Source organism: Phyllostomus discolor, chromosome 13 (assembly GCF_004126475.2).
Source record: "Phyllostomus discolor isolate MPI-MPIP mPhyDis1 chromosome 13, mPhyDis1.pri.v3, whole genome shotgun sequence".
In the NCBI taxonomy this organism is placed as follows: domain Eukaryota; kingdom Metazoa; phylum Chordata; class Mammalia; order Chiroptera; family Phyllostomidae; genus Phyllostomus; species Phyllostomus discolor.
This window is the reverse complement of record NC_040915.2, coordinates 6,188,714-6,200,260: the sequence shown is the minus strand read 5'-3', so window position 1 is coordinate 6,200,260 and position 11,547 is coordinate 6,188,714. Positions and strand designations below refer to the sequence as shown.

The 11,547-nt window shown below is 40.0% G+C and overlaps 1 protein-coding gene across 1 annotated transcript in view; it reads left to right on the top strand.

The window, feature by feature from the left end:
- Nucleotides 1-1,483: 1,483 nt before the first annotated feature.
- MEIKIN (meiotic kinetochore factor) overlaps nt 1,484-11,547 on the top strand; it is a 58,562-nt gene continuing 48,498 nt past the window's right edge. The window contains exons 1-4 of the mRNA XM_036014021.1: nt 1,484-3,007; nt 3,169-3,262; nt 3,672-3,762; nt 5,734-5,794. Coding sequence (XP_035869914.1) covers nt 2,896-3,007; nt 3,169-3,262; nt 3,672-3,762; nt 5,734-5,794 — 358 coding nt within the window. The 5' untranslated portion in view covers nt 1,484-2,895. The remainder of the gene's footprint in view (nt 3,008-3,168; nt 3,263-3,671; nt 3,763-5,733; nt 5,795-11,547) is intronic.

Here is an 11,547-nt window from a genome sequence, read left to right as displayed (position 1 = left end):
ATCATACCAACTACTTTTTGTGGTGTCCTATAAGCAACATGTTTCATGCGGCACATACAGTCCCCTTTCTGTAGAATGCCCTTTCCTTTAATTCTAACTCCTACCATTCATCTGTTAAAACTCAGCCCAAGTATTTTCTCCGAGCAGCTTCCCACATGATTGACTGGTTGATTATCCCTTTGCCTCACTCCGATTCAGACTGTGAGTTGCTTGAGGCTGTAGCCCTAGTGCAGGTCTGGCCCATAGTGGGTGCTCAAGAAAAGTCTATCGAATGGAAACCCCCTTGCCTTTTTTTTTTCATATGTTGTATAACATAAGACTGCCATGCTTGAAGGTGCTTTTCATCTGTCACTGATTTTTTTTCTTCTTGACAGCTAAGCATAAATAAACCAATTCTCAATTGGACCCTAAAGCCTGTGGATTGTACTACAATTGAAGCTGCTCAGTGGGTCACTGCAAAAAACCCCACAAAACCCCAAACAGTATTCATAAAGATTTTTTCTGGGCTCCAGGGAATCCTAAACCCACGAAATGGCTGTTTTCAAAAAAGCTTTCTTCAGAAATCTCTTCAAACTTTGGAATTTGTTTTCTCATGGAAGTTAGCATCTCTGGCTGTCATAAGCTTAATCAAACCTGTCACATGACTGAAATGAAACACTGATAGCAGAATTCTGAATCTAGATATGACAACAGTACAACAGGGAAGTGAAAGAAGTTCAATGAAACGACTGAATTCTTGTACTGGCGTTTGTGTATTTTGGGATGGAGTGAAGGGACATAGAGATGACTGAGCTGAGATGTCTCTCTGCCCTACCTCACCCTTTTGTAGGGGACTCATTTCCTTCCCTTTTATATGCTGGCTCTAGGTGAAGTTTGTTTTTTTGTTAAGATTTTTTTAGAGAGAGGGGACGGGAGGAAGAAAAAGAAGGAGAGAAACATCAATGTGTGTTTGCCTCTCACATGCCCCCCAATGGGGACCTGGCCTGCAACCCAGGCATGTGCTGTGACTGGGAATCAGACTGGTGGCCTTTTAGTTCACAGGGCGGTACTCAGAGCACTGAGCCACACCAGCCAGGGTCCTAGGTAAAGTTTTAAACAGACCGAGTCTACCTGTAGTTCCTTCCCCTTCCCTTGCTACCAAGGACTTCAAGCTTCTACCCTGCTCCCTCATCCCTTCCCCAGCCATGTGTTAGGAGAAATGGGCACATGACAGGCACACTCACCAAGTGCCAGAAGGTCTGTGCCTCCTGTACCAGCCATCTGTCATAACAAGCCTCCTTGGATTGTGGTTTCTTCACCTGCATAATGAGGAGGCAACTAGATCATCTCTAAGGACCTTTTTGGCTCTAGAAATCATATCAAGGGTTACTTCCAGTTTTGAAACCCTGAACTCCCTTAAATCTTTACTTGATGGCACTTCAGTGAATGATTCTGTATAGTCAGAAAGTTCAAGGGAATAGGACCACCAAAGGGCAGGTCAGATTTTGCTCTAAGCTGTTGCCTGTTTTGATGTTTCTTCCATTTCTAGGCCTAGGACATCACAGGACCCAGACCTCCTGAAGGTCATTTCAGAAAGGGACAGAGGAGGGGCTGGAAACTTCACTTATAAACTAGAGATTGACTATCACCATATTATGGATGTGACTAAAGAAGATATTGAAATATGATCATTGCTTTATACTGCAACGAAACTGTGAGATCCTCCATGACCAAAGGGTCATTCCTAATTCACCTCTGTCCCTAAGACTTACCACATTGCCTAACACAGAGTAAGGTGCTGAGTAAGCATTGATTCAGTGACTCAACACACTGTATCTAACCAGGTAAGAATGGCCACCCTCTGTTCTTTACAAGGTTAATTTTTTATGGATTAATTATATATGAAATCAGTCATAAATGACTTTCTATGAGCAAATTTGAAATATAAAAATACAGTGCCCATATATGTGTTTATAGTCAAACACAATATTGGAGCATCACAAAGAAGTCTGAGTTTTTGTAATTTCATCTCTACAAATGCCATTTTTTTATCTTATGAAATGTCATTAAAAGAAAAGATGGTTATTACATGCGCAATATGTTTATCAGATGCAGCCAGATGGTTCAGTGTGGGTGTATGGAGAGAGAGGGAGGTTGCTCCTATGTCCTATGAGCAAAAGAGCTGAGCCCCAGGATACTAGGAGGGGTGCCCCTGTGGAATTCTCCACCTTGACACGAGGCTGCCAGATGTCCAGGAGGCTCCTGGGCAGGGCCTAAGGGATTCTGTTTGTCCTCGAAAAGAAACTTCTGGAATGCAAGGTTTTCAAATGCTTGGATAGATTCTCAAGTACCATAGCCCCCCCAGCTGACTGAAGTTGATAGTCCAAGAGGACACTCCCAGACTCTTTAAGTGCTTTCATTCCTCTCTGACTTTCCTGCACTGAGTCAGGCTACCCCTCTGCTCAGAGATCTGAAACTCCATTCCCAAGGCCTTAGTAAGGAGAGCAGCCGAGGCGTCGGAAGCACAGGGCACAAACTCCTACAGGAAGAAAAAGGCGTCTTCCTGTAAACTTCTGTCAGCATGAAGCGAGGGGCTCAGAGCCGTGCAGGCCACCGTCAAATACCCGGGCCCTGAGCCTCACGGAGGGCTCGGCGGCCATCATCTTCCTCCATCTTCCCAGAGGCCTCAGCGCGGCCCCGCTAGAAAGGCGGGAGCGAGGCCAGCGGCTGCAGCGCAGCACCGGGGTGGGCGCTGCTGGCCTCGTGTTCCTCTCCCTACTCCTCTGGGGCTAGTCCTCACTCAGGCTGCCCCTGGACGTTGACTCCCTCAGACGGTAGCTCAGTTCCTCAGGAAGGCGACGGCCGAGTCAGGCAGTCGACGGCCAAGTGGCCTCTGAGGCCTGGGAGTGGGTGGCAATGTGGCCGCTACGGGTCTATACCCGCAAGAAGAGGGCCGGCCAGAGGCTCAACCTGACCCCGACGCCGGACCTTGGCTCCTCTGCGCCGGCCGAGGCCCGCGCAGGCCCGGGCGGAAGGCTCGCTGCGCACCGTAAGCTCGGCGGGGCTGGCCTGCCTGCGGTGGAAGAGCGAGGAGGCGGGATGGGGGGAGGGCGGGTGTCCCCGGAACCCCTGAAGCCAGATTTCCTGGCCTCCAAGGCGTTTGCGGTGAAACGTGCTGCCCTCCCTCAGGCCCGAAAGGGAGTGGCCCCGCGCAAGGTTTGCGGAAGATCTCAGAGAAGGCCGAGCGGACTGGGCAGGGCCGCAGCGGATCTGGGCGGCCCAGGTGCGTAGCCTCGAGTGACAGCCCTGTGCCTCTGGCCTCCCCCGCAAACCTTCAGTCCCCATGTCCTAACAGCTAACAGCCTCTCATTCTAAAAGTCAGCGAAGAAAACCAATAAATAGAAACTCTGATTTCGCTCTTCTCAGAACGTAGACCCAGACATTTGATTTCAAAAATAAATAATTTTTTAAAAGGGAATTTCGCCAACATACCTAAAAGCAAGTGAGATAAAACACCCAGGAAAGCATTCGTAGCATCAAGTGGGTGTTGGTACAAGTCACCCACGCTGCTCCTTCCTTTTTCCTAATGTACCCAAAAGAGCCTTTCAGATTCTGAACTGTGTGCGCAGTGAACAGAAATGTGGAAAACCAAGTCCAGACAGTGCCAACTAATCGTGTTGTTTGTTCGTTAGCTCTCAGTTAGGAGTTGCAGGGGAGAAAAGCCTGCAAGAAAGTAGCGCTAGAGAAGAGGAGACCCGGGATGAGAAGATGGTGCCATTGAGCGTATGTATGTTTCTCCTACGATCCTTGGATGCGCTTGGTGCACGAACCAGTGGTATCTGATGTACTTCCAGATAGAAGTATACTGTGATATTTGTTGGATAGAGACTAAATAGCTTTCTAAGGCTTTTATGGATGTTGATGCTGTGTCTTCAAACAGGGCCTTGCTTGAATTTCTGAGTCTGGTAGATTCATTGCCATGCATTTTCGTTGTTTCTTTCCCTTGCATTTACGGTTTTCTTTTTTTCCTTTGACAAAAATTTGCGAAAAGTCTGTCACTGGCTAATTTTTTAAAGAAATGGTCCTTTTTTTCTTAATAAAGATTTTATTTATTTTTAGAGAGAGGGGGAGGGAGGGAGAAAGAGAGAGCCAGAAACATTAATGTGGTTACCTTTTGCATGCCCCCTACTGGGGACTTGGCCAGCAACCCAGGCATGTGCTGTGAATGGGAATGGAACCAACGATCCTTTGGTTCACAGGCTGACGCTCAACCACTGAGCCACACCAGCCAGGGCTGTCACTGGCTAATTTTCTGTGTGACGGATATAAAACGTTTTTAATGATTCTTATGTTTCTAACTTCCTTATGTTTGGTAGTCCTTAAACATTTTAAAGCCATTTTCACATTTTGCCCTTTGACTTTCTATTACCAAGAAACAGAAGATTCATTTCCATTAGAATATTATCTGACTACTTGATCTACTGTATTTAATATTGACTTTTTTCAATACTTTAAAGATGGCTAGCAGTATTTTGGAGAAACTCAAATTTTAAAAATTGTTTGTGATTCATCTGACATTAACTTTAAAGTTGATAGTTATCTCCCAGTGTTTTAGTTTACATATTCCTCTATAACATATTTTTGGGGGAGGACAGTTTCAACAAAAAGCATTTTTTAAAGAGGCTTTTACCCTAGATTATAACTATTAAGTATTCCTTATAGATGATTTAGACTACTCAAAAAATAGTGTTTAAGCAGTTTCTTCTCATTTTTATATATTTATTTCCATTCTTTTTGTGCCTTTTTTCCATTTTATAAATTATTTTACTGTATATTTCTCTAACATTAGTCTTCAAAAATATGATTTTTAGTGTCTGCCTACTGCTTTGTCTTATAACTAGATACACTGTAATTTGTATAACTATTTTCCTGGGGGTGGAGGATTGAAATTGTTTTCAAGATTTTGCTGTTATAGGTATCAGTTGGATATCTTACTACAGACTTTTTTTCATGTTCCTCAAATTGTTATCCTAAGACACATACTTTGTAGTTGGTCACAGGATAGGTCATGTTTAAAGTTTTTGATTCATGTTGGCAAATCAGCACCATCTTACCTGAAAGTGTGTGTGTGTGTGTGTGTGTGTATTTGATAGATGACAAGTAGGATATTCTTACACTTTCCATTTCTTTGAATGCTAGTGAAGTTAATACCTCTCATTTCATTGGCCATTTGTGATTCTTTTTGTGTGAAATACTTCATTAGATACTAAAGATAGTTATACTTTTACACATATAAAATAAATATTTTCATATTTGTTTGCCTTTAATTTTATTTCTGCTATTTTAGACATATCTTTTATCTTTTAGACTAAAGAAAAAACATGTCAGTCTTTTCTTTTGATCTATCTTGCTTTCATATTTGGAGGAAAAAAAGGCCTTCCTATCTAAGGAGTCAGAAAAATACTCACATTTATCTTCTGGTTGCTGGGTTACCTCACAATAGTTAATTGACTAGTATGTTGTTGACTCCCTAGATACATCTACATTATTATTTTTTAATATTGATTTTCAGATTTAATATTAAATATCAGATTATATCTGTGATCAATAAGCTGAAAGACTATACATATGAAACAAACATACAAAGTTGACCTTAGTTTTTCACTTTCAAAATGACCAAAACATTGTGATATGATATAATATAAAAACACTCAACCTCATAACTTGTAGTATCTTTACTTCTTATTCACATAGGAGTCAGTGACTGGTGATCTCCAGGTTGACAGTAGTTCATCATCTGATGAACTAGTATCAGGTAAGACTGTCAGATGTGAACTTCCCTCAGTTTTCTTTTTCAAGAACATAAGCATCCATTTGTGTCTCTGCTGTCTTCCTGTATCAGTGAAAGGAGTGTTTTCTTCCTACTTGAAGGTGAAGCCTTCAGCCTGTGCTATGGCTCTCATGCTCTTACCAGACCAGTAAATTACACTTGTGATAAGTGCTACAAAAATGAGATTGACTTTGGTGTAACTCATTTTTGGTTGGAGAGATTAGGGAGTGCTTCCGTGAGGGAATAGCAATTTAACTGAGATCTGAAGAAGAGTAGAAACCAACTATGCAGAGAGATGAGTAAAGAGCACTCCAGGTAGAGGGAACAGCATGTGCAAAGGCCCTAACATGGGATTGAACATTATGTGTTCAGCGAACCTAAAGAAGGCCAGTGTGGCTGCAGTACAGAGAAAGAGAAGGAAATGTGATGATAAGGCAAGGCTGGACAGACAGAGGCCTTACAGGCCATGTCAAAGCTATTGGTGTTTATCTTTGGAGCAGCAGAAAACCACTGACATCTTTTAAATAGATTGATATGATCACTTTAGGTACAGCATGGAAAGAAGCAGATGTAAATAGACCAGTTAGGAGGCCATTACAGTCATTTAGAGAAGAAATGATGTCACTTTGTGCTAAGAGATGACATTGGAAATGGAAAAAGTTGGGCATATCTGCTGACCAGTTTAGTTTAGGAAGTGAAATTGACAGAATTTGGCAACTGAAGAAGGAAGGAGATGGAAGTATCAAAGATGATGCCTGTTTCTGGCTTGAGTAACTGAATATATCAAGATGGTGAAAAAAAATCTTGTTTCAGGGAAAGATCATAAATTTCATTTTTAATATATTAAGTTATGGGTGCTGTTAAGATGAATAGCAATGTCAAATGGGTAGTTGGATATGGAAGACTGCTGGTGAGCCACATACACATGGATGTAATTGAAGTTATTTTTTAAAACAAGAAAGGATGTCATCAGCACACCAGAAATACTGAAGAATTCTTAAAAGCAGATGAGATCAGATTAATGAATATATCAATAGCAGAGAAAAACTGCTGCAGAAATAAAAATAGTTCTAAAAATACTTGAAATGATTGATCAAGAAATGCAAAAAAAAACAAACAAACAAACCAACAACAAAAAACCCTGCAACAGAAGAGACCTTAATGGAAGTGTCAAGCACTACATTCTGCATTACATGGCCTGGCTTCCTCTCCTCATTCCCTTCTTATATAGAAAACATTGGCAGCTACCAGTACCTTCTGCCAGGATAAAACCCTAGAAACTACTCACAAACAAAGTGAACTAAGTAAGGGGTTGGCTCCCAAGGGTCAATGTTGGGGCTGGAGTGAGAAGCTGAAGTATTCCATATTGCTGCAAGGATCGCACAGGGAAAGAAAAATAAAGATAGATTATGATTATTAATCTTAGGATAAAGATATGGTATGGCTTTCTGGAGTGGGAATTCTGATACTGGAGACTTCCAGTGTGGACACTAGCCAGACAATAAGGGCAGTGCCCCCATGTAACCTACAACACCCAGAAAGCAGGGGGACCTCCCCACTTAGAACGTAAATTCTCAGAATTTCTCATCACTCTTCTAAAATCTCTAGAGGTGGGCTACAGAATTTATAGTCACTTCCATATAGAGATTCTCAAGTAGAAATCTGGACAAACAACCAGGAACAGCTAAACTTGTAAAGAGAGGCAACAAAGGCAACAAACAGAAGAACTAACACCCAACTAAATAGCAGAAAACTTTCAAGTGACTATCTCTTTAGAGACAAGAGTCCATTGAACCCATAATGTAATAGGCTACTATAAAAAATTATAGCGCCTGGAAACTAAAAATATCAAATTTAAAGACTCATTAAATGAGCCTAATATTAACATAATTCAGCTGAAAATCCAATTAATGAGTTAGAAGTTAGGGTAGAGGAATATTTCCTAGAGTATAGTGCAAAAAAACATGGCAGGTGCTCAACAAATGCTTTTCTCTCCTTCTCTCCCTTCTTTGCCTGGTTAACTTCTCCTGTTCTTCAAAAATAAATTCAAGTGCCATCTCTTATGGGAAGCCTCTTCTGGCCGCTCTTTTCTCTTCCTAGATGAGTTGCTCTATTCTGGTAGTTCCGTGGCACTCTTTGTCATAAGACTCGGGACAGTACTCTAATTGTTTTTGTTCCTCTTGGCTCTGAAGCTATTGAAAATAAGCACTACCTTTTATCTTCCTATCCCATGTTTGGGACATGATATAGTTTCAAATGTTATTGAGTGAGTTTTGTACTCTATTTAGAGAAAATAAACCATTTAACCTAACCAGTATTTTCTAAAGTTATAATGTAAATATATGATAAATGCCCTTGGTTACCAGATTTAACAAGTTGATGCATGAAAGGTATAAGGAAGTAGAAAATAGACTATCTCTAATTTACTAACTGGTTATATTTCTAAGATTATATTTGTTAATTTATATTTGCAACTTGGAATGTTTTTTCTCACAAATGTAAACGGTTAGGTTTTGGGCAGCCCACAGAATTCTGTTTAACATGTAATTGTTTTAGTTCTATTTTGGGATCTAATAACTTGGAAATATGATGAAAGTTAATTTAGGACTTTATATTTAATGTGGAAGAGTAAACATATGCATTTAATTTTCCCAGCTGAAACCTTACTAAAATATTAATAAAGGCATAAAGAAGGCATGAAACCACAAGGTGCAGAAAAAGAGAGAACTCAGTTGACAATACATAATCAACAAATTTGGAATCTAGGAGGTAGATAAACATTATAATTTGACTGACAGGCAAAAAAAATGCTGGGGGGAAAATGGTGCCTAGAGTAAGAACAAACCAAAAATTAAACTGACTTAGGCTATAGGTTTAGTAATTAGAGGCATCACATATTTCTGAAGGAATGGTTATAGTGTTGAAAAAGGAGGTTTTTTGAAAATCTTTAAAAGTAGCAGTTAGATGGTTTGATCCATTCTCCAACACTGTATGGCCAGACACCTGCTCTTTTTCCTGCCCTGGCAGTCCAGAAACATTGAAGCAGGGGGTCTGGACTCAGGGATGCTAGATAGTGCCCAGGTCAGGGCATTGAAAACTGCCCTGGGGGTAGAGGGAAATGGGAAGGGAATTATTAAAGTCTGTATATTTGGTAGTAAATCCCTGGGGCCCCTTGTCCTACTCAGAAAAGTATACCCAAACTTCAGGATGGAGGATTTCTGTTTTGGAAACTTCTTGCTCAGGAGAAGACTGGTATATTCTGACAGCAATGACTTGGTCTGTGTCTAAATACCCTTCAGTAATACTCACTAATTCCCAAACTCCACTCATGAGTTCAGTTTCCAACTGCTATTTTAGTACCTCATTCTTGAGCATTCAAAAACTAATGTTCTTTAATGTTTAAGGAAACAAAGAAAGCATTTAAAATTTAAAAATATATACTAAATACAAAAAAACTCAAGAGACACAGACAATGCAAGGAAGAGAAAACTTTGAAAAGCCATATCTTTATTATTGTCCTCCTGGTGATGAAACAAGTGCAGGCTTGTATAAAAAGAAACATTCAGAGAACAAAAAGCATTCTTTAAAAGCATGAAATCAGAAATAAAATATTCTATGAAGGATTCAATGATGAATTCAAGGAAATATTCTAAAAGTTGAACAAAATTAAAAAATAAAAGATAAAAACAGTGGCATTGGTGATACAACTTTGAGTATACTAGAAACCACCAAATTGTACACTTCAAAAGGTTGAGGTTTGTGGAATATGAATTTATTTCAATAAAGATGCTATTTTAAAAAGAAAAATAATTAGAAGATGAGTCCAGGCATTCTAACGTCTTGAAAAATAGTGGTTCCAGACATTATAAACAGGAAGTAATTAAACACATGAAAATAGAAATTTTTCTAGAATTAGATATGGTCATGAGTGAATATGCTGAAAAAACCACCCACTGCCCATCACAATGAATGAAGAAAGACCAACACCAAGACACAACATTATGTAGTTTAAAAATCCTCAGAACAAAGAAATCATTCAGTCTTCCAGAGGAGAAAAATTGTTGATTGAAAATAAGCCATCAAGAATCTGAGTAGCATTGAACTTCTCAAGAGTAACTCCAGAAGCTAGAATGTGATAGAAGAAATGTATTTAAAATTCTAAAGAGAACTACTTTTGCAGAGACTGGATGGGTCCCCACCCAATATTTGGTTCAGATTTCCAGACAGCTGGTGCCATCCACATACCAAGAGGGAATGGAAGGGTTTATTATTCATATAAAGAGGCTCTCTGGAGAAGAGGGCATCCCAAGCAGGATTGAAAATGGCTTGACAGAGCAGGGAAAGGAGATTGGGCTGGGGTTTTTATTTGGTTAGAGGATGAGTGTGGAATCAGTTTTCCTGTGCGTGGTTGTACCTTGCTGCCATTGTCAAAAGATGGAGCACCAGGACTGTCTTATCAGCTTGCCCAGATGAGGGGTTTAATCTGTCAAACATCAAAAAAATGGAATCAGTCTTTTTGCTATATTAGTATAGAATTTGGTACCCAGCCAAACAATCACTCAAGTGTGAAGATAGCATAAAGAAATTTTTAGACAGGTCTTTTATGCACCTTTTCTGAGGAAATGAAGGAGATACTCCATCAAAACCAGAGATCATGGATCCAAGAATCAAAGGTTCTAATACAGGAAACACGTGAAAGAATTTCTTAGGACAATGGTAAAAGGAAATCCTAAGGAGACATCTGTGCAGCTAGCTTGTGTAGAAAACAACCAGTCCAAATTTGAGCAAGTGTATTGTGATCTCCAATTGCAATACTTTTTAGAAAAAAGATGGGAAAAGGGAAGGAAGGAAAGAGAGAAGAAGAAAAGGAGAAAAAGGGAGGGAAGAGGAAGGAAAGAAAGAAAAAGAAATTGATAGAGCCCTGGTTAGTGTGGCTCACTTGGTTGCCATGGCATCCTGTAAACCAGAAAGTGAAGTCAAGGATTTGATTCGCAGTCGGGGCACATGCCTGGGTTGTGGGTTTGGTTCCTGATCAGGGCACATATGAGGGGCAACTGGTAGATGTTTCTCTCCCTCTTTCTTCCTACCTTCCCCTCTCTCTACAATCAGTAAGCACGTTCTCAGATGAGGATTAAAAAAAAAAAGGAACTGATAGATAACCTGTTGTTTTTTAAAGTATTGAGAGGAAATTTATACTTTTGTAGAAAGTTGAGATAAAATAGCGATAGGTACTTAGAAAACTAATTTAAAAATTAGCTACCATATTTTTAGGACTATAAGATGCACCAGATCATAAGACACACTTAGGTTTGAGAGGAGGAAAATAGGAGAAAAAATTTTGAAGCAAAAAATGTGATAAAATATTTAATAACCTGTGACCCCCGCTCCACTGCCACCCACCCCCCCACAGCGAGCCAGGTAAGCTACATTTGGATTATAAGAGGCACTCCCCCTTTCCTCCCAAATTTGGGAGGTACGTCTTATAGTCCAAAAATACGGTAATCAACTCCAAGAAAAAACAAAAACTTGTAGCAAAAAGGTGATGAATATAGCTCATAGTACATGGCTCAGCTGTAAATACATTTGAGCAGTCTTAATAATAGAATTGTTGAATACATTTAATTTATAAATATAAAGGTATCCGTAAAAGAAACAGTTAATAGAGTTAAAACTAGTTGTCTCTAGAGAGCAGGGAATTATGATGGAGGGATATGAGGCAAAGGATTGTAGTTTTTGTT